At 43.5% G+C, this 27,251-nt stretch overlaps 1 protein-coding gene across 1 annotated transcript in view; it reads left to right on the forward strand.

Moving 5' to 3' along the window:
- Nucleotides 1-26,239, forward strand: part of TOGARAM2 (TOG array regulator of axonemal microtubules 2) — a 48,054-nt gene extending 21,815 nt beyond the window's left edge. The window contains 15 exon segments of the mRNA XM_065739615.1: nucleotides 1,044-1,216; nucleotides 2,447-2,493; nucleotides 4,182-4,372; nucleotides 5,184-5,343; nucleotides 6,277-6,438; nucleotides 8,042-8,183; nucleotides 9,336-9,441; nucleotides 11,141-11,376; nucleotides 12,573-12,731; nucleotides 13,706-13,823; nucleotides 14,696-14,799; nucleotides 16,142-16,340; nucleotides 17,308-17,524; nucleotides 22,453-22,539; nucleotides 24,758-26,239. Of these exon segments, the coding sequence (XP_065595687.1) occupies nucleotides 1,044-1,216; nucleotides 2,447-2,493; nucleotides 4,182-4,372; nucleotides 5,184-5,343; nucleotides 6,277-6,438; nucleotides 8,042-8,183; nucleotides 9,336-9,441; nucleotides 11,141-11,376; nucleotides 12,573-12,731; nucleotides 13,706-13,823; nucleotides 14,696-14,799; nucleotides 16,142-16,340; nucleotides 17,308-17,524; nucleotides 22,453-22,539; nucleotides 24,758-25,014 (2,358 nt within the window). The 3' untranslated portion in view covers nucleotides 25,015-26,239.
- The last annotated feature ends 1,012 nt before the right edge of the window (nucleotides 26,240-27,251 follow it).

The following is a 27,251-nucleotide window of genomic DNA, read 5'->3' on the forward strand; positions in this document are numbered from 1 at the left end:
TGCACAGTCACTTCTAGTAGTATTTCTAGAGCTCAGTGGCCTCTATGTGGCTTTGTTGCTTTATGTCTTCCCAGGGTTAAGTGATGGGAATTGGCAGTTCTGGCCAGGGAGAGTGGAGTTCAGACCCCATCCATTTGACTGGCTTTGCAGGAAGGACAGGAGGTGCAATTGTTTTGATTATGATGGGTATGAGAGAGCAGAAGAATAGCAGCTTTCGTAAAGAGGAAAAACAACAGAAGGTTATCTCACTTTACTCCATCCCTGCAGCTACAGCACTATGTGTATCCCTGACATTAACTGTTGGTTTCACTGGAGATTGAACAGGTCCTGATTTGGCTTTTTGGCCATAAAAAGAATGATGGGGTACTGTGTAAAGGTGCTCTGCTTCCACCATTGCCCTTCCTAGCCCTGGTGCGGGGAGCCCGAAGGGGTGATGTTGCCAAGCTGAATGATTTCAGCAGGCAGAGAGACCTTACACAGAGCGGCAGGGTAGGGAGCTCCGCTGAACCTAATAAATGTCAGTGAGCCTGCAGTGATGAATTGTGTGGGATCTGGAGAGCACATTAGCATCTGGACCAAAAGGCTGATAGGGGAATGTTGAAAGGGCAGGAGCAGGAAAAGAATTATGGGCTTGAGAAAAGGAGGTTTTGACAGTGTGCAAAATGACTTGGCTGGGGTTCAGTAATGGCTGGTAGGCACCTTTGGACAGCAAGGGGATAGTGATCTAAACCTACTTCAATACCATGAGAAACCTAATAGAGGCGACACCACCCCAGAACATCCTCTCTGCCCAGCAGACAGCTGCCAGGTGGGAACGTGGCTGCTGCCACAAAGGTGAGCAAAGGGGAAGAGCTGTCAACAGCATTGGACACGGTCCCCCCCCCTTCACCACTTACTTTTCATTGCCCATCCCAGGCCAAGGCATTCCAACAGTTTGACTAATTTTCCCCCAGAGTCTTAGAAAAGAGTACAGCTAAACTGCTTGTGGCATTGAGCAGGAGGGCTGCATGCTCAGGCTGAGCAGTGGGCTCTCGTTTTTCCAGGCTTCACTGCAGCTTCTGAACTGTGGTGATGAGGAAAGGAAGAAGTTGCTGGGGGTGGCTCTGATTCCCCCTATCCCCAAGTCAGCAAGACCATCGGACGGGGATCCTGGCAGCACTGAAATGCCTCTCCCAAGCTCTCAGCAGATGATTTCTCAAGAGTCCCTGGAGATGAGGTAAGCCCAAGTGTCTGCCTCTGGTATTCTGTTCAACTCACACATCTCATGAGGTTATTTTCCACCACCTGACTCTCCAATGTAATTGAGACTTCTGTGTTTTCACCAGACTGTACATCTATAGTGATCCAACATGTCAAACTTAACACCATACTCTTTAAAGAGAGAGCAGGGGAGAAGGAGCAGCCAGGACTTCTGAGGACCTTAAAAGCAGGTGCTCTGCTGGATTCTGATACCAATTCAGTCAAATCTTTGTGACACCATTTAGGAGCTGTGTTGCATGGACCTGAATCCAACATTTGGTTTTGTGCATGAACTTTGACTGCCAATACCTGTACATGCAAAAATATGCTGGGGCATATGTCAGCTATTATATATATGCCTACCAAATGTAGGTGCTGCTTTTGTAAATGTTGCTCATAACTTCTCTGTGTCTGGATCTTCACTGTGGAATGAGAGCAAGGATAAATCTCTGTTTTTGGGTGTATAATCCTATGGATGTATAATATTTACCTATGGTTTTAAGATCCAAAGGGCAGGGTGCTAGGGAACAATTATAGGGGCTGTAAATAAATGATGGAGAGATACGTGCTTGGATATGCATAGGGAAATCTAACCACCAAGTTTATCCTCATTATAACTGTAAATAAGGAGTAACAGAAACACAGTTCCAATTAAAAAACCTTCAGTGTAGTATTTAAGGTGCAATCTGAGTACATTATGTACCAGCTGAGTTGGAAAAAAATCTTTTCCCTCTTGAAAGAACAGGAAGATGTAATACTATTCTGATAACAGAGCAGTGGTATTATCATCTGTACCAAAATACTGTCACCAGTTTAAATCACGACCCAGCAAAATTAGACTTCTGCTGCAGTGTAGATGTAGCTGTCCCTCTGTACAGACTGGAGACTGACTTGCTGATTCAGAAGACTGCTTGTAGAAGTGAGAGCCACTTAGCTCCAAAAGATAGATGGCAGAATTGGATCTTGAACGCCCACATTGAGGAATCTGACTCCTGCACTTCAGCTGGAACTAGATGTTTCAGTTGGAGCTGCATAACTCTACAACTTGAAAGTTTAACAGCAGTTAATGAGCTTTTCATATTGCTGGTTTTATGGTTGCACTCCTTTCCTCGTCAGAGTGATTTTGCTGAAAACTTTTCATCCTTTAAAGCCAACTCTCTCCTTCTTCTATCTCCTCATATATTCTTTTCTCATCCATTTTCTTCAGACTGAGATCAGGCAGCAGAACAGAAGAGAAGACCCCTACATCTCTGGGTAGGTACAGGTCGGCACTATCCTAAAGTGAACATGGGCATACTGACCTGTGGTTGGCACTGTGAAATTCCCATTGAAAACTATCCTATAACTTTATGCTTTCCTTAATGTGCTCAGATAACCATTCCAGAGCCCTGTAACTGGGAGAATGTGCTCTGATGATCCAGTGAAAATAACTCCAGCTGTCAGTCTGAATGGCAGTAGCTGTTGGGGTACTCAGCCATCCTGGAAATGTACAGCAGGAAAAGAAATCCCCCCAACCCTTCCACATCGTGCTCTTTTTTACATTTTTTTTTAATCTCCCTGAGTGCTCTCTTATGGTCCAAAGATTAGAGAAATGAGAAATGCTCCCACTCATTCCACCTGTGCTTGGAGGAGGAAACTTTCATTCAGAAAAGTTTCTCATCCTGTACCAAACCCTTCTGAGATCTGAAGTAGATTCAGAAACGTGGCATGTTTTTACACTGAAAGTAGTGAAACCTCACACGATAAGAAGCCCTTGTGAGTTTTTCAGTTAAAGATGAAGGGCTTGAGTCTGTGCAGTGCTTGTCTGAACTCAGCTTTCCATTCTTAAATCACGTCTAAATCAAATGCTGAGTAACAAAGAGAAGCTTCCTTTTTTCACAACTAATTTGCCTTAAATGACATACACTAGGTTTATTATATCTTCCCCTACTCTATCTGCAGTTGTCAGTTATTCAGTTGTCAGTTCAGGCTGGGTTAGGAGATGGCTGTTGGCTCTTGTTTTTTCCCTTGCATTATGACTAGCAATAAAAGTTCTGCAAGATAATATAGGGTGTCAGTTGCATCTGTGTTAGCCAATACTTTTAAGTTGAAAACCTCAATGACACCATTGCTGCTTCTTTGCCATCTGTGAGCTTGTAGTGATGAGAGTTTAACAAATAATTTTGCTGATGTAGAAAAAGAGATAAGATTCACTGGTCTCTCAGCTTGGAGTTAACTCTGCCAAATAACAAGCGTACGCTGTAGCAATGATTACTTTATTGCTGATATGCAGCTAGGATGCTGAGTGCAGCTAGGGAGAAGTATTGCTGAGTAAGTAAGGTGACATTTTTGGTGGATACATTCTGGGCTAGAAATGAGCTATATCATTAAGCTATCTCTTTTTCTCTCTCTCTTTATTATCGACCTGGCCATTCAGTAGGGAAAAAAAATCCTGATTTAAAAAAGTTATTCCTTTTTTTACTACTTGGCTATTACGTGATTTTATCATCTGTGAAGCCACGTAAGGAATGATTAGTTCTCTGAGTCTTAACAGCTCTGTTGGAGAGTATTTCAGAATGAGCTGTACTGTATCATTCCCCATAAGAGAATCAGCCTTTAGTGAGGCCACCCAGAAAGTGAGCTTATCTGCTACAGTTTATAATGAAACTCCTTGGGAAGAGTGAGTGCAGCTTTGAGAACACAATTCTATTTTTGGTAAGACTGTAGCCATCTCAAGTTTTCCTTCAGATGCCCTCTAAAATATGCCAGCAAAGAGGAGGGAGTATTGATACCTCCACAAAGGTCTAGCTATCAAAAAAATAGAGATAGTAACTGAGGAGAAAAAAAAAAGGTTTACTAAATCGAAAATGGGTAGAGATTTGAATTTGGCCAACAGGAAGTGCACTTCTGCCTGCGTGTGTTATGTGCCTTCTCATACACGATGCATATTCATATCTCATCAGAACTCCGGACTCTGGAGCCCGTCTTGCCTATTCCCCAGCAGCGTGTTGCCTGTAGCATGAAGTCTGCAGGGCATTTGTATGAACCTGTGCCCCCACTGACAGATCTGCCCCTCAGCCAGGTCAAGGAGATGGATCACCTCTCGAGTCCTCGCCTACTGAAGGATGATGACTGGAAGGACAGCAATGGAAGGGTAAGCACTACGGGCAGGGGCCAGCAGGCTTCTTTTTCACTGGTCAGTGACTGCTGTGACAAAATGTCACTGAAAATCATCACCTTCCTCTCTTGTGGAGTGGGGCGTTCATTTTCACTGATGCAGACACACTGGTTGGCAGATGGTGCTAAGACTAAGAAGTGTCCTTCACCTGTGAAGGCCAATTTTAGTGCAGATCTGAATGGTAGATACAGTTATGCTTTCAGTGAATATGTGCAAGGTGCATGCTTGGAAGCAAAGATCGTAACGTTGGGTGTAAGCAAGGCTGCAGAAGAATCGTTTTCCTTGGTTACCTTACTTGCTGTATCTCGTTACCGTGTTACTCTTCATTTCTCTTTTCTTTAAGACCAATGTTTCTCAAGCTTTTTTCATGTGACTCCTCTTTTGGACGCGTGATTTTCAGGGTGCAACTGAGTTCCTCAGGAGCAGAGAATGGAGAGTGGGCTGTGATTACTGGCTGTGAGTGGTGTTTGCTCTCCTGCCACAGTCTGTAGGAACTGAGCTGTCTAGTTTACCCTCTAGTAATGTGGGCTATACCTTTCGAGCACTGCTGTGGTTTGAGCAGGACTTCACCACAGCTTGAGAAGCAACAGCTTGAACCAGTGGAAGGATTTGGAAACAAAGCATTATAGACTGTTGAATATAAATGTATAATAAGATGAGGAAATGGAGGAAATGTTCTGAACCTACTGGGATATTTGTGCAACTGCATTAAAGACCACAATGCTCAAGCACTGTGCAGTTTGTGCATATCTGTTGACACTCACTGACGCATTTCTTCTACAACCAGATCCATATCACCATATCCAAGTCTGCTCAGGAGAAAATGCGCCAGAGGCAAACAAGAGAGATGGAGCTTTTGCTCAGAGAGAGGGAGAAAGAGAGAGCAAAGGAGAAGTCGCTGCAGTTCTCCACATGGAGTGCTGACCCTGGGGATGCAGCCAGAGAAGGTGAGTGGTTGCTATAGTTGTGGGGCTTTGTGTTCACTTGTTTACTGTTTGCATAGTGTTGCAAATGTCTATGAAATCAAACTGGAAGGCTGTTTCTCTTACATCTGAGTGGAATTTAGAGTATGATTTATTTCTGTTTTCCAAAGAAAATTACAGAGGCATGAAGTGTCTTGCCTGCAGCCCATAGCGAGTCAGTGATGGAATATAAATAACTTCCCCTCCTTCTCTTACCAAGTCTTACTGACATACTGTATAAGTCTTGTAGATGACATTTGGGTTTCAGACTCTCTCTAATTGAGAATAGCTTACAAGAAAGATGAACGGGTGACTCTAAGAGCTTCTTAACTAAACTGCAACTTGGAAGAGCAGAAATCGAACTATTTCTAATTAAAAGGCAAAAACTGAAATTACTGCTCACATGATAGGACAGTTATCCTGCTTCCCACTCTCAACAGAGGAGCTTGCATTGCTGAGCCATGCTGGAGCCCTTAGCAACACTCAGATTTTACCCACATGAATGCACAGCTTCGCTGACTTAATTGCACCTGACAGGCTCTGATTGTCCTGCAGCATGCATTACCACAAGTGCTGCTGCAGTGATCTTAGGAAGTCAGCACCCAGCCCAAGGGCACCAGGTGAGGTCACCTGCTCTTTTTCTTGCTGCTATTTTGTGAAGTGCTGAGGTGGGAGCCCCGAAACTGTAGCTTTCATATCCAGCCTTGGAAACAAGAAAACAGAGGAAGGGCAGTGCTGAGTTTTCCTCATTTTTGTGTGGAGAGTATCACTATATTCTGCTATCAGTCCCAGGTTAGTGTGCTTGGAACAACAGGTCAACAGATTGTTGCCCAACTCCAACAACATTTGTAGCCCTTTTCAAGCCTGCAGTCATGCTGTCCAGCATCCTACTCACAAGGCACTTCCCTGTCTCTGCAGACTTTGGCCCACCGCACATCAGTGAGGCACTCTCCATCTGCAGCACCAGCAGTGTGTGCAGGTCGAGCATTGGTACCACGCTGAGGAAGCGTGTCAACAGGCCCTCCTTGCCCAGCATCCCTGTAATTAGCCAGGACACCAGCTTCCCACGGCACTCCTCAGGTGAGCACGCTCTGCTGCGGCCTCTGAGCCAGCCCTTCCTTCCCACAAGGAACACAAACTGCTCATTCCCCCAAATGCAGGTGGAACCTCAGGTCCAAATCCTGTCCTGAGGCTTGAGAGAGAGCAAGCCTGCTTTGGAGCCACTCCAGCTCAATGATACTGGAGCAGCTGGTCCTTATAGATCCACTAGAAAGTCTAACCAAATAAAGCAGTAGTAAAGCCTTAACCTCATACTGAGAATCCAAAATATAACACTGGTACTGGGTTGAGCCAGTAGTTTAACCAGGGAGGCAGCTGTAACTGCAGGGCTAGCTCACTGTGCACGTACACGTACCACTGTGATCTGTTAGCACTTACAGTTGTGTCCTCAGCCCAAGCCAGCTTTCCTGCTATTGCAGCAGGTGACATACAGGAGAGGCTACTTGGGGGTCCCAGACTGCCTGCTACTTGCAATAAATACACAGCAGATACTGAGTGCACAGAGATTCTTATTTCTGTTGTGTGGTTAGCCTGTCTCGTACCATGAATTAAGAAAAAGGGAGCAAGGAATTGTGTTTCAAATGATACATTCTAGAGATGCTACTCATTGATTTTCAAAATTGACCAGAACTAGCCTGATGTGATTCTCCATTCACGTTGAACATATACATCTATACATTTGTGCAGACCTCACTAACATCAATGAGATCCAAATTTTGGCCCATCAGAGCATTTTTGAAAACAATCGTTGCTGATTTTACAGTTCCTCCATCCTCCACATTTTGTAGAACACACAAAGAAGCTTAAATATTCTATGAAGTCCATGTCAGTTCATCTAGGTTCTATGCAATGTTTATACTCAGTACTTTCAGACAACTCAGGTGTTTTCATCTACACTTTAGAAAATGAGCTTTTGAGAGCAAGACATGAAAACTATAAAATAGTTTTCAAAACAAATGCATTTGTCATCTCGATTTTGTAATACCTTGTACATATATCATCAAGAGAGCATGTTTGCCAACAGTTTGCATCTATATTTACATATTTTTATTCCCATTTCATGTTTGGAAGGCTTTTTTTTTTGTCACAGCTATCTAGACTAGAAATTGCATTTTTCCACAAGAGAAAGCTTAGTTTGCAAACGAGTACCTTTGATGACAAATAAATTTCACCTCGGTGTCTTCAAAGTACAACTAGTGTGTACCACTGAAATAGTAAATATTCATAATGCATGGAATATAACAAAAACTATTAACTGCTGCTTTCCCAATGGTATATTAAAATATACGTGCACTCAGCTGCCTGCTATCTGGAATGCTTGAAATTAATGGAAATGAGTTTAGATGGACCTAGAGGGTGAGGTTTCGGTTCCCTGGTGGGTTGCTCCTTGGGGATTTGCCTGAGCCCAGCAGGACTCAGTGTGGAGATTTCAGGTTTACAGAAAGAGCTGGAACCCAGTGTGGGGCAGTGGGGGGACACTTGGGTGCTGGGGAAAGCAGTAAGCTAGGCAGTAGAGAAGGCTCCTGGAAGCAAAGCCAGTTTGTACCCAGCTCGTAAAGCATGCTCTGTGGTGCTATGCCTTGCCAAGGGTATGTACTGCCAATCTCTGACCCTCTGCCTACAGCAAACTCGCTGCCAGCCATTGCTTTGGGCTGCCTGGAGTGGGGAGAGGAGCCTGAGTGTGGGGACGCCGAGGAGACCAGACCCTTCTCTCATCCAGAGCAGGGGCTGCTCGATGCACTCACTTGGCTCAGCAGCAGTGACTGGTAAGAACTTGCTTTCTTCTCATCATTTTTCCCCTCTCAGTTTAAAGATAAGTCAGGAATGACTTATCTTTAACACTTCTATCTTTAACACTATCTTTCAGCACTTCTGAGGCCAAACAGCTCAGATAGACAAAAGGAACTAGTTGAAACCACTACAAAGCCATCACAGGGCGAAGATGTGGTGGCAGCCCCTTGCATGTTCTGCTCTATAGCAGTGCTGCAGGCGCAGCAGCTCTGTGCTACCTTCTAGCTTTGCCCTCTGCTCCACAAGTGAAAGCTTCAGGAAAGAAGGAAGTCATGGAACAAGGCATTTTGCCTGCTGACACCAGAAACAGCAGAGATTTGGGGTTCTAGGTGGTACTGAGTAAGTCTGGCAGTGCCTATGGGGAGTTGCAATTTCTGCAAAACAGAGTGAGAAGTGCTGCAGAGTTTCTTGATCTCTTATTTCTCCTGAACGGCTCATGGCAGAAGGGGAAAAAAACATCCTTTAGAATCCTTGCATTTCTAGAAACTAACTTTTCCTCCTTGCAGCTTGCTGGGAGCCAAACATTGTTGATAATCACTGTTTATCCTGAAATTAGTTGCAAACAGGAGACTATGAATTTCAGGTGGGCATTGTTCTGATTTCTGGGGCTCTGTTCACACCAGGATAACTGTGAAAAATCTCCAGCTTTTGAAGCAGCTTCCTTGCATGGGTCTGTTGCTATGTTCCTCTCCATGTCGGACAGGTGAGGGGCAGAAAACTGCTGCAGGTGTGAGGAGGCCAGGTCCTGCTCAGGGGTCTCAGAGGTGGTGAGTTCCCTGACCTACAGCCCTCTAGGTAGGCCTTGACTTCATCTTGAGTCTTCATCTAGTTCAGGTCCTTCATGAACACAGCAGGGGAAGAACGGCATTGGGAATTTGTGTGCCAGGGCTTTCAGGAAAGCTGTCTTGTTTAGTGGCTACAAATTAACCCTGAAACCATCTACTTACTTTCTGGATTTGCATGTGCTTTTGATCATGACAGCCTCCAGTGGCAACCAGTTCAGCTGAGTGCCAAAAGAGGAGGACCTCCCTTTGTTTGTTTGAGCCAACACCCCAGGAATTTCCGAGGGTGCTGTCTTCTCCTTGCGTGGTAAGAAAATTCAGTCTTTTTTGGTAATTGCCTTTCAGGCAGCTGAAGGGGAAAGGACTCTTCAGCATCAGACGTTTGGCCATCTGCCACTCGGAAATCCTCCTCAGTAGACTTCATGATGTTACCTTGGCAGTTACCAAAGAGGTAGGAATATTGTTTTTAATTGGGTCCCACACACATTGAACGCGGGGCACGGATTAATTATGTACTTCCTAATTTACATATGACCTCGATGTCTGCCTTCATTACTATTTTGAGATCTTATGTCTCTAATAGCTATGTCACCTATCTATACGATCTGTCTGTGTATATAGTGGTATGTGGTGTATCTGTGCCTCTCCTCTTTGAGATAGGTGTCATTATAATGCAGTATACAAATGCAGACACTGAGGAACTCATCAGGTGATTTGCCACAGCCCAAATCTCTCCCTAAGCTGTAATTAAATGTTGCACCTTTTGCCTCTCAGCTTCCTCCCATTTTGTCTTCCTCAAGCATCCTGGGGATTAACTGTAGATATATGTTTTCCAGTGTTTCCTGATGATCTTTTCTCCTTCTTCCTTTCAACGTGCTTTTTGGTGATTTGTCATTTCCAATGACCCATTGCCTCCACACACCAGTGGTATTTTGCATTGCAGCCTCTGGGTGCTTGGAGCATCCTGGCTGTGGGATGTTCCAGGAACACAGCTTTACTGTCTATTGTCAAGTTAACAGAATTCTCACCCTAAGCTCCTTAGAAACACTTGTGACAATAACGTCCAACTTGGCATTTGTTGGTGGCCTGAATGGTGGCCCCACGTCTTTTACTACATGATTGCCAAATATATTAAATATTCCTTTGCTTGCAGAACGTGGTAAGACTTAACTCCTTTCCATGAAGGTCAGTCCTTACCTTTTACCCATTATCTGCCAATATCAGAGGCTTGAATGTCCCTTTTGTTGAACTCTTTAAACTTTTCTTTTTACATATGCAAAACTTAGGTACTCTCACTGAGACCGTGACGTCCTTTGAGCTTATCTTGTTGATTTTGACGTTGTTTATATGGTTCTGAGTAAATGTTTTCCTTTTTGCTCTGTGCAATCATCTGCAGAAACACTGTTCAATTTTCGTTTCTCTCAGTCCCAGATTTTGCTTTTGCAAGTGCTTCTAGCCCTCACATTGTTCTCTTTTCTTGACAAGTTCAGTCAAGTCTGGCCAAGAGAATGGCTGAACTGTCCTCCAAAGTGCCTTTTAAACAGAGCCCATGACTCCTCAGGTACTTCTTCCTTTCCCTTGGGGGAGAGCTCTTTGAAAGCACGGATCACTCCAGTTGCAGCACTGGAAGTTAGAAAAGCTTATTGACAACACCTGTAATTGCAAGAGATCCTCCAAAATCCTTGAGTCCAACAGATTGAGTAGACAAAGAAGCAGATAGACTCAAGTTCCTTTTGTGAATTCGGTTGTAGACCTGAACCCATGAACTCTATTTCCTGAGTGAGTGCTCAAAAGGTTAGTGTTACATTTTTGATCAGGAGGAAAGTGCCACTCTTCCTTTATCTTATCAGCTCTTTTTTTTTTCTCTCAGTGAAGGGGCCTAAAATCAAAATGGTGTGGGCTGAGTACTTTATTCTATGTGGAACAAAGTTTCTTAGGCCTGCAGTCTCATTGACATTGGATTGTAAGTGGGCCTGAGGACACGGAAGAATTTGGTGATGGAGTAAGTTGGGTTTCTGTGCTTGTGAGCACACACCCTTTTGTTTCACCTGGACAGAGAGAAAAAATCATGCTGTTTACTGGGAATTCTGTCCAGGGAAGTGGATTTTTTTACAAGATGATTCTTACATTTCCCCTCATGACTTTCCCAGGTAAACAACCTCCGCTCGAAGGTGTCTCGCTTTGCAATCAGCACTCTTGGAGAGCTCTTCAGGATCATGAAGAAACACATGGACCAGGAGGTAGAGGAGGTTGCTCGGGCCTTGCTGCAGAAGACAGGGGACTCCAGCGAGTTCATTCAGAAAGCAGCTGATCGATCCCTGGGGATTATGGTGGGGAGTGTGACTCCTGCAAGAGCAATGGCTGCTCTCCTGGCTGGTGGGGTCAAGTATGTGGTTCTTCTCTTAGTGATATCCTTCACCTAAAATTGTGTGCTAGGTGGACAGGATGGGATACACAGGGAGAACAGAAGGAGGGTCCTTTATCCTGGGTTTTCTGTGAACTCAGAGATGAACGTGTCCAATTACCCTTACTTCCTTCCTCAGCTCACCAACTTGCTGTAACCTACTTGCTTTCACAGTCTGTCAGCACTGCCTAGAGATGGTGAATGATGAGGAAGCAAAAGCCGTGGTGGAGGTTGGTGGCATGGCCTTGTGGCTTTGTGGGAAAAGGGACAATGGCAATTGCAGCAGTGAATGCTCTTTACTGTTTCACAACACTAACCACAGAGGCTCTAAGAAAAAAAACACATGCATCATCATTATGCCAATAACTTGAGAAACAGGGATGCTAATTGCTGGGTCATGGAGCATGCAGGGGAGGATGGGCTGGGTGTAGCACAGCCTGCTCAACAAGTACAGCTCCTGCCAAGAGGACAGTTGTATCCTCAGAGCTTCTATTTCTATTCAGATTGATGCATGAGATGGTGAGTCACTTCACAGGTGCCTTCACAGGCAGACTCCCATGAGATATCTGAAGCAGATGCTGCCTTAAAATATTAGTGCCATGTCTTGATGGTTTTGTATAGGCACTCACTAGAGAAGGCAATTTGGCTAAAATGACTACCACCCTTTCCTCAACCTTTGAAAAGGGTTTGGATGTTTTTGTCCAAACACTTAACAATTGCCAAGCTTCAAAAAACAGACTGGCTGCATTGCTGCATATTCTGCAGCTCCACAGAGCTTTTCCTGCTCTTTCAAGAGTTGGCAGATTTAGAAGTGGGTGGAATAAGCCCTGATCCTACTGAAGGATCTACCACCACTACCACCCTATCCCTCTGTGGTGGGAGCCCTCTGATGAGTCGTTGGGGAGAATCTTTTATTTCCCTATTTTTCACAGTCAATAATTTCAGGAAATAAATTGATTATCCGATAGTCCAGAGAGGTTGAATTCCTCCCTCTTCTCTGTACGTAGCCCATCTGTATCGTGCCAAAGTATGTGTTTGTCTGAGGGCAGTATCTTCTCCTGCTGGCAAATATCGCAGTGAGGACTCATGCCTTCCCCCCCCCAGCAATGGCATGCACCATGTTGTGACCAGTACCTGTCCTCTGGGCTCTCCTTTCCCATCTGCTCTCTTGTTTCCAGTCACCGCCATGTCCTGGTGCGGAAGTACACAGCGGAGCACCTGCTGACTGTCATGGAGCAGATTGGAGCAGAGAAGCTCCTGTCGGGCACGCGTGACAGTGTTGAACTGCTCGTTCACATGCTGGTCAAGCTTGCACAGGACTGCAATCAGGATACAAGGTGACAATTCCTCATTTTACCTCCTAAAAATGGAAAGCTGTCTGATGTCTGGCTATGGTAAAACAGTAAAAGAGTGGAAGATGTAATAAATATTTTAAAAGTTACTTCCTAGTGTGAATAATGATGTCCAGCAAGAAGGGCTGCTGTCAAATTCCTGTTACTTGAATGATTTTTTTAATTCAGATCAGCTGAGCTCAGACTAATCAGCAGCATTAGCTGATTATCACATAAGGATCCGAAGCATTTCCTCCTGGGAAGGTTAAGACTGTCCTAGAAAAAATTCCATCTTTCTTCAAGCAAAGCATTCAGTCTTTCTAAATCCTTTCTGCAGACTTAGTTGTCTAAGCTATTTACCATTTTTTTCTTTCCAACAGTGTAATGTTGTCTGTGGCTGAACAAACTACTGCTTTCCTCCTGCAGATAGCTGTAGTTTCATATAAGTTTATAAATACAAACAAAGGGCTTTTACTTTGACTGTTACTCTAAATTCCCATTAGTAGATGCAAGAACACACAAGTAACTAACTGCCCATGGTTATACCCATAGTGCAGGATAAGTAGTAGTAAGCATGAATTGATTTGTCATAGCTTCTCTACCAGAAAATGAAAAGATAAGTTTTGTGGAATGGCAGCAAGGCACTACAAATAAATCATGACAGCAAAGTGGATGCACTCTGTTCATCCCATAGGATCCTTTGATTACAGAAACAGCTTCACTGTGAAACTATGTTCTCCTGTTGCCCTCTGTCCTCGAGGGCTCTTCTCTGCAGCTGGCAGAACTGAGCAGTGGTATCAGGTAGAGGTAAATGTCACTTTGCTGAATGGACAGGGTATTGCAGGTGACGAGTTGAAAATCTCAGCATATTCTATTAAATTCTTTCTTTTGTTTATGCACAAGAAAAGAGAGATTGCAGTAATACTCTGTAGCTAAAACAGAAGAGAACAGTTTGTCCATTTCTCTCTTCCCTGGATTAGGTTTTATGGACGAAAGATGCTGAATCTATTGATGAGTCATCCAAAATTTGATGGACACTTGAAACAATTCCTCCCCTCGCGTGACTTGCAAGTTGTTATGGCAACAATTAAGCAGAAAGTAAGTGCTTGGCAGGAGATGCATCTCCTTTATGCAAGTACTAAAATTGCCAATATGAGATTAAATGCATTTAAACTTCCTTTATCTCATTCTTCTGCTGCTACATCGTTTTGCTTCTGGAAATGAAATGTTGTTTCTTAGTGTGTTTATCAGCAGACAGTTGAAGGAATCAGTGTGATTAGAAATGAAGTGGTTCTCTGTTGAATATCAGCAACAAACAAGGTAGGAAGCCAGGAGAAAGTGGTTTTATCTCCATTCCTAAAACCAAAGCCCCTAAAAACACCCTACTGCCCCCCATCCTACAGAACACAACAGATGAAGGAAGCAGTAGTGCAAAGAAAATTTCCAAATACACATAAAGCTATCACAATCAGTGGAGATATTGCCTGTGTTCTGGGAATGCTGCCATGCTTTCACACACTGTGGATCTTGAGGAAGCACTGTGAATTAGGCAGACATTTTTCTTTTTGTTCTCTCTTTTCTAGAAAAGACTGTCTTTGTGCAGGAACAGGGGGAATGTGAACCTAACAACTCTCAGCATAGTGGGCCAGCCTCCAGAGAGTCCAGAAGTTTTCTGCTGCTCTCTCTGAGAAGGCGTGTTCCCTATTAGTCTGTATTATTCCTGTTTGTGCTCATAACTGATGATTTACTGTTGCCTGTTGTGGTAACACCTACAACCTGCATTAGGTTAGTGGAAACAAAACCTCCAGCAGACATCGCTGAATCTCTGGCCCTCTTCCCTCTCTACATTATGAAATGTGTTCTTAAGCCTTTCTTTGTAGGCGTGATCCTGATTATAATCTGTGTTTAAGCAAATGATTTCCTATTTTAACTTGTATAAATTAATGTGCTTTTTTAATATATGTATTTAGGGGATAGAAGACCGTATGTCTGAAGCTCCATCTTCCAAAGGCCACAGGGAGTCCAGGAGCAGTGGTTTGATGATGTCCCAGGAAAACTTGCCTTCTGATGAAGGGTACTGAACCTCTCCTGTTTTATCTGATAAAGCCTGTAACAAGCTTTTCATGTCTTCTCCTCAGTAAAATCTTTCTGGTGGAGCTGAGCTGTGCTAGAGTATGTTTCCTGCCTTGCAAAACCTTCTAAAATGAGAGAAGTCTGCTTCTACTCTAGGCTGAAAACAAGTTCTCTAGGGGAGAGTAGGTTTCCTCAAAAATTGAGAGGGGAAGAGAGAACTACCAGTGGCAGCTCAGAAGAGCCAGTGCAGTGGTTAGGATAGTGATGTGGAGGCTGTGAGAGGGTCATGTCTCTGCTGTTTGACTTTGGACTTATTTTTTCAGTCAGAACCTTCTTATCCTAGTAGAGTCTTTCATTTATTTATTTTATATGGATAATTTTGATGAGAAGTTCCAGTCTGGAATGAAGATGCCATTCTCAGAATGGCGTTTTCCATATGTGTGGTTTGACCTGACTAAATCAATTGTTTTCAAACATCATCAGTGAGACAATTCCTGAGCAGCTCTGGAAGGCAGGCAACTGAATGTGGACTTTTTTATGTAGCTGTCCGTGTCATTCAGACCCATGATTGGCTGGCTGATGGACAACATCTCCTCAATGCTGCAGATTAGCATCCAGGATAGGAATTCAGTCCTTGCTGTCCCCTCATGTCAGTGAGAAAACTACTTGTACCTGTCTTCCTCTGAGAGCAGAGCATACTTGTGCTCAGTGATGGCAAGATGACCATGTACCTCACTGCTGTAGTTATGATCCCTCCTTCCTCATGCCAGAGAGAGGTTGATCCAAGGGATTAGTTTCTATTGAGTTTGCTAAGCTGTGAATCTGTTTGTAGGGAAGCAATACTGCGAATGCAGAGGTGAGTTGAATGTCTGAGGTTTTCATCTGTGCTACCAAATCTGAATCCCTTCAGATATGCCCTTTAATCTCTCTTGAGTGGGATTCACCTGTTCCGATGTGTATGAACTATTTATCCAGGTTCCCATACATATTACAGAGGCACTTCCCCAGGATAATTCATTTCCTTGCAATATAGACAACTCGTAGCTTTGAAGTAGTGTCTATTTTTCCCCACAAAGGTATGCTAGATGAGTACCCTGAAGACATCTGAAGATAACTGAGATGAATTCTATCCTTGGTGCCTTGGTTTTCCTGAGTAACCAGTAATGACAAAGTTACTTGGAGGTTGCCTCCTATAACAATTGTCATGAGATCAAAGTTGCTTTTCAGATCAGGATCTAGCTGAAATAACATCATTAGGAAGTTTCCTCAAGATGTTTTCCTCTCAATTAACTGAAGATGTCATCACCAAAAGGTCTCACTTTGTTTTCACTTTCCAATTTGAGGTCCAGCTCTGATGTCCTCCTCTTACCTCATCAGACAGTTCGGCGCACGTCGCTTCGCACTGTGGAAGAAATTGAACAACTCAAGGAGCTCAACAAGCTCCTGACAGCAAAGGAATTCCAGACACGAATAGAAGGAGTTGTGTTCCTCCTAGATCACTGCAAAAGCAACCCCCAGCTCATCTCAGCTAACATTGTCCAGGTAACTAGGCCATCTCCATACCTCCTTTAGTTTCCTTCCCAAGCCTGTCACAGTGAAATTAACTTCACCTGTCTTGGCACTACATGGTAGCCATTCAGGACAAGGTGGTCCCCTCCCTCTCACTCAGAATAATCTAACTCAGTTCCAGGTTAAAGGCAAGCAATTTCAGTCTAGTGTATTTCTCTGGCAGGTGCCTTGTTGGTGCTGTTTGGCAGTGATAGAAGCTATAGTAACAGTCAATTCAGTTGTATCTAACTCTGTTAGGTGTAAAGAAAGGAAATGCAGTCACTGAAAGCTTGGCAATTCTTCTCCAGAAGAAGAATGGCTTGGAATGAGGGAAGAGAAGTTTAATGCTGTATTGACTTAAAAATAAGAAATTAAAGGATACTTCTGTAGATGTTATCCTTTTGTTTTTACAAAGGCACAATTCTGACCGTTCATTTCCCTCTTCATCTCCTTCCTGACTGGGAAACACTACTGTCACTCTTCTTAGGGCTCATCTTTTCTTGTTGCAAAGATAACAAAAATAGCTAGAGACATGGCTTCCTTCTCTTCCTGTTTTTTTTTTTCCTCTTTCCAGAAAATGGTGCCTGGTACAGTAGTTGACAGTGCTTGAATGACAAATGGCACAAGTTAAACTCGAGAAGTCTACCTTAGAGAGGTGGTTCACCTCAGAGATGGTGTGGAACCTCAAGAGTTCATCAGAGCCCCACACTCCTCTAGACCCAGGCTCTGGACAGAGAGATAAAACAAAGGGAAACTCCTATCCTCACCCAAACCTTGTAATACAACTTGAAAATCTTTTAAACCAGCCTGAGGTTGTGGAAAGACTATAGTAAGTAGCCCATAGGAAGACAGTGAACTTATTTTAGTAAGCACTGACCTGACAGAAAGGATTACATTCATCTACAAGTGGCTGGGAATTTGTTTTTACTGTTTCTTCTTCTGTTGTTTGTTTTCTTAACAGATTTTTGATGTCTTTGTCCTGAGACTTCAGGATTCCAATAAAAAAGTGAAGCAGCAGTCACTGGAAGCTCTGGCTTCAATTATACCCATTCTCAGAGACAGTTTACACCCAGTGCTGGTCTCTCTGGTAGCAGCAGTCACTGACAACCTGAACTCAAAGCACACAGGGATTTACACTGCAGCTGTGAAGGTGCTGGAAGCATCCATTGCTCACCTAGGTAAGGCTGACCTGGGACATGGACTTTCCTTAACTGTGGACTGTCCATTTCAGAGCCAAGTGAACATCCATCCATCGATACCTGCTGTTGTCTGTAGAAATATTCAGCAGCTGCGAAGTGTTTATGAAATTCTGCCTGAATTCTTTCTAACCCAGTCTGTTGCATTTCATTGTGATGTGCAGCTGAGTGGATACTGGTAATCATCCAGGTTATGTGCCTGATTATTAATTCAGTAGTGAGGACATTGTAGGCATTATCCAAAGCACCTGCCAGAAGAGCAAGGAACTAGAGGGAAGCAGCTAATATATCATGCCCATTTTCTCCCTTCCTTCTGGGAAGCTGCGTGTGTTTTGTTTGTATTGAATCAGATTTTTAAGACGTGCATTCTGGTAAGTTTATATCCACTGAATGAAGGTGAAAGTGATGTTTTTTTCCTTGAAGTATGCCATGGGAAGGGTGATGGAGGCTTCTTCTCTGCTGGACTTTGTTCCATGCTTAGGCAGCAGTAGCTCTCCTGAGCATCTGGCCAAGAGCGTTCATCTGGCTCTAGCTGACCTAAAGCTTTGAATTCACCCATTTTGCAGTCCTTAGGCAGTAGCTTAGCTTTGTAGAGCTCAAATGAAAATGTTACTTTGAATTTGGAGATTGAGTCTTAGAATTTAATAAGATTATGTGTTGTGAGAGATCACAGGGGAGATCAGATGAAGGATGAAAATTCTTACTGAATAGTCAGCCTGGAGGGAAGAAATACATTGGCTCCCTTCTTCTGCTAGAGTAAGGAGCCCATTATCATTCCCTTCTCTGGATGCTCAAATGTGAGGCCACAAGTATGCCTGCAGATGTAAAACACGTTGCTGCAGCAGGGAGGAGGAAAGCTGCTGATCCGCTCTGTGTCCTGAGCCACACAGCCTGCTGCAGGATGAACAGTTCTGCTGCCTGCCAGGATCACCTTGCTACTTGTTTGATCAGTATTTTTGGAACTATTCCATTGCGATCTGCTCTGGAAACTGATTATATGTGCATGGGTAGTATGCTTCTCTTAATAAAGGCATATGGAGACATAGCCCCGAGGTTAGCTCCCCACTTCTCCTCACACACTGTAGGTTTCAATTTGCTTTAATTTGCAGACAGTCACCTAAAAATAAGAGGATCAGAAAAGCAGAGATAAAGAGATAGGAGTGAAGGGCAGAGAATTTCCACTAACAATTTTTTCCCCTCAGCTCAGCTTTGTGTTTGATATTAATAATTCACAACAGTGAGCACAAGGACGGAGAGCTGGCTTGCTGCTCCACGTGAAGGGAGGGCTGTAGGGCTGGCTGCAGCCACACGGCACAGTTCAAAAACAGTTCTAAGTTTGCAGAAAATATTCTCTCTGAATCTTAGGTTATTTTTATGCACTTTATTTTAGGCAGCTGGATCCCCTGAAGGATCTATCTGCAAGGATCCAGTGGACAGGCACTGACTTTGACTATTTTTCTTCTTGCATGCATTTCCACCAGGGAGAGACACCAGGGCAGATCCATGTAGTTTGCTGGAGGAGTTTGAGTCTTCCCAGTGAAGTGTTTAAATTTTGGTGAGATGAATACAGCCTTCCATTTCTCTCTCGATCTCCTGGTGTAGATTTAGAAGCACTCTGACACCTGTGCTACCACTGCCATTGCTGCAGCTGTGACCTAAAGTTTCCAGTTCCTGGAGGCTCTTCATCTGCTGTTTATTGCAGCTGTGACTTCTATTGAAATGTGAGATGAGAGCTGGTGTGTATTTGTGCATGCGAGGACTCTGTTTTCAGGAAGATGGATGCCATCAATAAAAGTGTTCACCAGAAGTTTATTACGCTGATTAAAATCTACTGCAGAAAAGCAGGTTCCAGATAAAGTGCTTGGCTTCTAGGGCTGATGCCAAGTTTGCAGATCACTCATATCATTTATGCTATTTATCAAAGGCCCTGAATTCCTGCCAGCTCTAACTGGTGAGCTAGGAACAAGGAGCTCTGATGGTGCAGTCCTTACGCACCATTTCCTAGACAAGCTCCAATATTTACCAGCATTTTCCCAAATTCTTGGGAGGCTTTCTCTCAGTGCTGCTTGTCTGCTTTGGAAGAAGCTGAACAACAAATCCTGATGTACAGCTTAGCTAGAATTCAAGGTTAGAGGGACTTTTGGAGGTTCTTTGGGCCCAGTTTAAACTGCTTTGCTACTGATCTGAAGGGATAGTGGTGCATTAGACCTCCTGCAAAACGGCTTCCTGGAAGTCCCTGCGTGATGGGTATTAGTTGGTCCTCTCTACTTTCCACCTTTCTTCTTTGTCTTTATTTTTTTTTTTAAAGGGAATTCATGATTTGCCAAGCTCATTTCTTTAGAACAAACAGGTATAAATCTAGCTGTAAATGATGGCCTGTTCCAAGTGTTGTTCTGCATGGGGCAAGATTGCAATAGCCAATAACTACATAGCCAAGGTCTGCTGTAAATTCCCTTGCCACACAGATTTATGTCAGCTCTGAAAATGCAGCACTGGGTGAATGCCTGAGAAATTTAGTGTTGAAGAGGCAGGCCTTAAAGGGAAATTAACAACTTTCCTCACGTCAGCCTCTGTGAATGCAGTGACTTTGCTGACCTGTTGTCTTTCTATGTTCTGAGTATGAGGTTGTGGGGAGGAAGGATGTGAGACCTGTCCTGCTGTTGGTCCTGAACCACTTCTTGTGGCACTTGGGAGAAGATTGGGAAGGAGTTGCCAAATCCTGCTAACAGATGAGACACCAACCAGGTCCCTTCAAGATTTTGCTTGGAGCTTTCAGTCATCTTTCCCCTCTTACCAGTTTTGAGAAATCACCATGAGCCGATGTCAGAACAGGAGCAAGGCACATCTATTGCTTATCAGGCAGACTTTGCCCAGATGCAGTTTCAAGGCAATAAGGCAGGGTATATTTTTTATGTGTCTGTTCATTTCTAAGGGCATTAGAACAAATTAAAAAAGGCAACCAAGTCAGAAATATTTTGGAATTTCAAGACTTCAGGGCTTAGTAGGGGGAGGAGGGCTCAACTGATGAAATGCTTGAGCTAAACCCTTCCTCATGCTTTGAAATTTTCTGCCTTAACAATTTAAAATCAAATGGCGAATGACCAAAAAAACCCAGCAACAGAACTCTGAAGGATTGTGCCATGCTTCTAGCTTAGAGTGCATGCAACGTTTTGCCCCATTGCTCCATTGAGTTTCCTAGCTGAGAGCCCAGCTATTTCGCTGAGACTCTGCATTGATGCACTGGATTCTGAGTTTGAGATGAGATTTCCTCAAGTGTCAGCTTTAATGAGCCATGCAGAAATGCAAGCTGGCCGTAAGACTGCTTGATTGCTCAAATGTAAAAACAACAAAAAAGCCCACACGAAACAAAGCCGTCTTGCAAACGGGGCAAATCGAGGCTTGGCACCAAGACATAGATCTTGTTCTCCTCCTACATCCATCCTAATCTGTCCTCTGCCGTGAAATAAATCTGCTGTTGCCTGACACGAGAGTGTGGGGTGAGGAGGTCAGCTCCAGTAGCTCTCAGTCATCAGCCTTCCCCAAGAGGGGATGGGAAATCTTCCCCCAGAAGTACCAGCACAGTAAAGAGCTGAACGCAGTGAAAATGAGAGCATGGAGAAGCTGATTCTTCTGCTCCTATTGTAAGTGCTGGGTCTCTCCAGTGTCCAGCAGGTTTAGCTGACACCTTATGCAGGGAATTAAAGCTAGGTTAGTAAGAGTAGAACTGCCTGCTGCCTTGTTGTTTCTAATGGCCATTGCATGCCACTCAGTCTTTTGGTCTCTAGAGGCAGCTAAAGCAAAGTCTGGGTAAATTTGTTACTGACTGGTGCTTTTAGTGTTTTGAAAGGCACAGGGCATTTGAAGCCCTTCCATTGGAAGGTGAATTGTGTTTATAAACAATTCCTCCTTGCTCATCCAAGCCCCAAGTGTTCCCATGAAAACCTGCATATGTACCAGTGGTATCAATTAATTAACATTTTGTATTGGTTTAGATCTCAGGTTTTTTTAAAATCTATTTTTTTTTTCAAAGCAGCAGCTGTAGGGTAACTCCGAGGAGAAGAACAGTGCACCTGCCAATATTGCAGGAGTGTGAGCAAAAAAGCAAAGTGTCTGTTAAAAACAAATGATCAGTAGGGACTCTCTTTTTATACCTCATATTAAAAGGAGCTCTTAATAGCACAGTGCTATTTAAAACCACACCATGAGCATTCCTTGTCCGAGAGAAGCTTTGCTCAGCTTATTGAAGGCCTACTGGACTGAAGGACTGCAGACCAATCTGCACAACACTTTATAACTAAAACAAGGCCCCACATCAACAACAGGCAGCACAGGAAAAACTTACATGTGTGTGATGGTCAAGTACTGGGAAATCAGTTCATTTTTCAGCCTCTGTGCCAAGGTCTGATTTCAGAGATGTTACAAGAGCCCAAGAGGAGCTGGCACTGATGATGAGTAGATAATTCTCTCTGATAAAAGTAACTTCGAATCCTTTCTGTAGGTCCTGACAGATGCCTTACAGATTTAACACTGCTCTATCCGTTAGGGATGAATGGATGTGTGGACTTCTGGGCCTTCTCTCCCATTTTCTTGAAGACGGGGAAAATTCACCTCTGCAAAGTTATGTCATGCAAAACCCATGCCCTGCTTATGTGTGACTTAAATTTTCAGGGCCCTGTTGAGAAACATGTAACACTGCTCCCTGTACAGAGCTTCTTTTTGCATTTACAGGTGTGAAATGAATGCTTTTCTTTGTGAATTTTGAGTCCTTCCAAGTGAGCTTTAAAGAAAGAGCCAACTCAGAAACTGGCAGAAATGTATTTTAGTTACAAAGTGCCATTACCTTTTTTTTTTTTCTTCCTCCCCCCCCCATAACCTGTTCTAGTGAGCAGAAATGAACATTTCTCTTTCAGACAACGCATTACTGCTGCAAACATTGGCCCACCGTGTGCGTTTCCTCAGCGGCCGAGCCATGCAGGATGTCACAGAGCAGCTCTCAGGTATTGCCTGCTTCAGCCAACCTCCACTTTTAAGACAAGCATTCTCCTGGGAAATGGCAAATACTGAGCAGGAACTCATTAAACACCAGAAGGCCCTGGCTTGTCCATGCTGCAAAATACACATAGAAGTCCTGTCTGGATTTGGTTGTGTGCTGTCACAGTGTGCAGTGTGAGATTGGGTGCTGAGCTCTCACTGGGGCATCTCAGGACGTGGTTCCAGGAGTGAGAGGGGCTAAAAATACTTTGTCCTGCTGCTCTCGTCTGAGGACAGTGCAGGAGAGGTCAGGGAAGACCCGAGAGCTTTCTTTTCTGAAGCAAATGACAATCCTATAGAAAAATGTGTGGCAACAGATACTTCTGAGGATCAGTTTGATCTAGCAGTGTGGGATTCTTGTCTAACTGTTGGAAATGCTGGAGGCTGCATCCTGCAGAGCCCAGGCATTGTAGATTACATGTTATCTTGCCTGTAAGATACCCACAGAGGCTCCCTGCCTGTGCTCCAGATGTTGGCATGGTGCTCCGGCCATTTTAGGGTGTGCTAACAGCCTATTTGTGTATCAATAGTGTCCTACATGCTAAAAATGCAGTTGATAATTGGCTTGTAATAGTAGCTTACTATGAGTGGCAACAGCCAAGGAGTGAGAGAAATGACAACCTCCCTAAATGCAAGAGGAGGCTATTTATAACTTTGCCTTAATTAGGGCTAAATCCACTGCTAATTATGCCAGCATCTTTTAATCCAAGGTTTAATACGCTTTGCTTCTTCATTATGAATCTCTAAAGGACATGTTTAGCCACAGTGAATGTAAAAGTGCCTTTAAAGATCATTTGAGTTAAGTAAATCACCATAAACATATAATTTAATTTTACAGTTGTTTTAATCTCTCTTTGAAAGAAAGCATTTGAACATAAATTGGGGCTATTCTAGAGAGGGCAGATGTTCTCTCTGGGATTTAGAGGGAACAGGGAACTCTTTTTCCTATGAAAGTCCATAGTGACTGCTGTGCTTAATAAGCTCTTAAGCTCAAATCAATTTAAAAATAGGTATAATAACCGTGTTCTGCTTTCCAGAACCGTTGTTAGGTGCCTGCAGCAGCTGTTTAGATGTTGATGACTGATGCTGGGTTACTAGCGTACAGAAAGTGAAGGTCCTTCCCCTGCAGAGTAATGAATGGTTACTGCATAACATTTCCTTTGAACAGAAATAGGAGTTCTGTCTCCTGACCACTTCAGATTTTGATCTCTCGGCAAAATCTACCATGCAAAGAGTCTGTTCATAGCAAACTTTTGTTTGTATTCAGTACAGTTCAGTTTGGGTAATGGTCTGAGAATAGATTCCAGAGCTGGAGTGCTTGTTTTTTGATCCAAAATAAGCCCACTGTGTAAACGTTTCTACCTTTATTGCCCTCTTTCAGGGAATGCTATCTGGTTAAATGCTGTCAAAGTTGTCAGATGTTCAAATGCTGTGGCAGTGGGGTCTGGGTTATTACTTTGGACATTCTGAAGTTGGAAACAGCTGCTCATTAGAGGCCACCAAGTAGGAGAGAAAAAGCTCAAATCAGACCTTTCTGCCAAGTTATCCATTAGTCACTGATGTTTCTAATATGACTGTCACACTTCACACATCTTTTGTGTGCTGGAGTTCTGAAATGTGGTACAGTACTGCCATTTGCTGTGTGCCACTGAGTAAAGGGCACTGCCAGATTAGACTTGTGGCATTTTTCATCAAAGGTCACAAAAGAGAAATCATCCTCTATTAGAAAGCTTTCTGTTACTTCTCTAAGCTGCATTTCAGCTAGTTCAGACAACTTTTTTTCATGGAAGTAAACAGATTTGTCACTTTTGTCATTGGTAACATAGAAGTAGTGAAATAAATTGCAAAAGGTGTATGATGCACTTTGCCAATTCAGTCTATCTTGGACACAAATGGTTTGATTTGGAGAAACTAAGGTCCTGAGTAGTCATAGGATCATGGAATCACCGAGGTTGGAAAAGGCCTCCAAGATCATCTGGTCCAACCGTCCACCAATGTTTTCCATTAAACCATGTCTCTTAGTCAGTACATTCATTTCAGTATATGATCAGCCAGTTTTGGGGATCACTGTGTTCTTTGCACTTGCTGGCATTGACTGGAAAACCCTTCAGAGAAGAAAAACTACAGATAGAGGTAATTGTTTGCACTATGGTTGTTAAGAAACTTGTCTCTCTTGCCTGGCAGTGCTTGTGGCATCTGTTTACCCCCGGAAAGCCCACGTGGTCGAGCGCTACGCCCTGCCCGTGCTCTGGTTCTTCCTGAGCAACATGATCGGAAACGGTGTCCTGCCCGGGAGAAGCAGCAATGTCAGGGCTGCAGTCACCAAGCTTGCCAAGAGCCTCCACCAAGAGATGGGCTCCAGTCTCAAGGAGCATGCTGCCAGCCAGCCTCCGCATGTGGCAAAACACCTCTGGCATGTTTTGGACCTGAATGGTCAGTGAAGAAGGCTTGGTGTCCTCCATGCAGCTGGCAGAGCCCCTGGCATTGGTTTTACTCTGGTTTTGAAGCACCAGATTTATCCTGCAGAGTTTATAGCTACAGATGCACGTAGTCTATTCTGATGTAGGCTATTTAATTTTATTAAAAAAAAGGCAAGTATTTTTCAAAGCTTTTATTTCTTGAGCTCCTCTTTCCTACAGAACTTACTTACATAGACATGAAAAAAAATAAAAACCCATGTGTAAATGCAATTGATAACTGTAAAAAGGAAAATAATATATTTATATTTGGAAAGTGAGAGGTGTGCATATATATTTACTTGCAAAGTAAGAGGTATGTTTTGGAAACACATGAGCTGCAGAATTAGATAGCTTGCTGACAGTGTAGTGGCAGATGTGCAGGTCAAGCTCTCTCATACCAGAACAGGAGAAATTTCCCTGGCTTCACTGAAATGTCCCTCTTATTTCAAGGAGTGTATCTTGTCTTTAGTCTCCTTTCCTTCCCCATATAATGGGCTGATGAACAGGGGGTCCTTGGCCAGTAATTGGCTGAGGGTGTCCTACAGAGTCTGGAGAGAGGTAAGCGATGACTGGCACCATGGAACAAATAAAGCTAAATTTTTATTTAATATATACATTTTTTCAATGTCTGAAAAGATAGATAAAAATGAAAAAAAAATGTCCTTTAAAAAATTCAGTGTTTGCCTTATCTGTGGATGAATGAGCACTTCTTGACCTGAGATTTGGGAGAGAAGGTAAGTGCTGGTTCTTCACCCACCACACAAAGGTTTGGAAGTACAAAAGGGGAGAAATCATGAAGGAAAACAGGACAAGCTGAAAGCAGCAGATGCTGATGCTTACTCAGATATGAAAACAGAGCAGCTTGATCTATGTTCATATACCAGCAGAACTGTGAAAGAAACAGAAATGGATGTTTTAGAGAGAAGAAAAAACTGAAAAATAATGGCATGAGACATGCTGGGGTTATGGGAGTTTGCAGGTAGAAGGACCAATGAATAAGCAGGGAGATCTGTCTAGCCCAAGAGCCCGGGGGTTTTACATTTATTCACTGCACCTGATGTGTATGTTGAAAGCTAAAGAACTCCAACTTGCTAAGTAATATTGTCGCACTGGGTCACCTCTTCAGGAGACAGAACTGAAGTGGTGGAATTATTTGCCTCTTTCTGCAAAGACATGGCACGGGATGTAGGCCGGGGACTTGGCTCTGGGACACCGGTGTGTTGGGAGATCCTGCAGAGCATGCTGGAGGCCATGCTTCTGGAGATATGGTAGTGCTTTACAGTTTGGCATCCCAGAGTTTTTCTAATGGTTCACCAAAACCAGGTGTGGTGATGGCATTCTGCAGAGTGCACGCACTAAAACACTGAGTGGCAATGGAGAATGTTAGAGGGTGGCTGCGTTTAAACTGCAGATCTTGAACTGTGTTGCTTCATTAAGCAGCTGAAGTTGGCAGCTGCACGAGCTGTTAGGCAATCATTTTTTTTTATCAGGGGACTTGGTCTTGCTTCGTCCACCTCCAGAGTTGCTTTTGCTGTTTCCCTCTGTGGCTGTCTCCCTCTGGAGCCCTGTAAATGCTGCTCTGCACAAGCTGCTTTCACTGGGCTCAGTGGAAGCTCTTTGTTTTTACTTTATCTATGCTTGGGTCCTTGGGGATGCAGGGAGGAATATGTGCACTTGGGAGAAGAAGTTTTTTTGTGCACCTCAGTAGAAACCTCCCAGAGCTTATTTTTTTGTGTTTAGTTGTAGGACTTGCAAAGTAGGTTTAACAAGTGACTTGCGTAACTGGTCTGTTAACTCTCTGCTGGCCTTGAGTATTTCTTTCATGCATGCCCCGTAGTTAATGAGAATAAAGCCTTGCCTGCTGGTACCTACTTTCTGTCTAGGTGGCTGTTTGTTCTTTTGTTGTGTTTTTTAAAACAGAAATCCTCTCCAGCTAAGACAGTTCTCCTACAGCAGGGACACTCTCTTACTGTAGAGAAATCAAATTTAGCCAATAAAATGTCTATTTGCAGCAAGAAGAGAGAAGCAGGGGTTAAATGTCACACGTTAACAGGTGAGCTCTCCTGCCACCTGCTTGCACAGGTGCACATGAGGAGTTGCTGAGCAGCCATTAAGGTTTTTGGAAGCTAGGAACAGGGCAGTGTTGAACCTTCCTCTCAAACTAGTAAGAAATTGTAATGTTTATTTATTTATTCTTTTACTTATTTTTCTTATAATAT

This window comes from Cyrtonyx montezumae, unplaced genomic scaffold, assembly GCF_038088225.1.
Source record: "Cyrtonyx montezumae isolate F1298 unplaced genomic scaffold, pur_monq_1.0 scaffold_24, whole genome shotgun sequence".
NCBI lineage: Eukaryota > Metazoa > Chordata > Aves > Galliformes > Odontophoridae > Cyrtonyx > Cyrtonyx montezumae.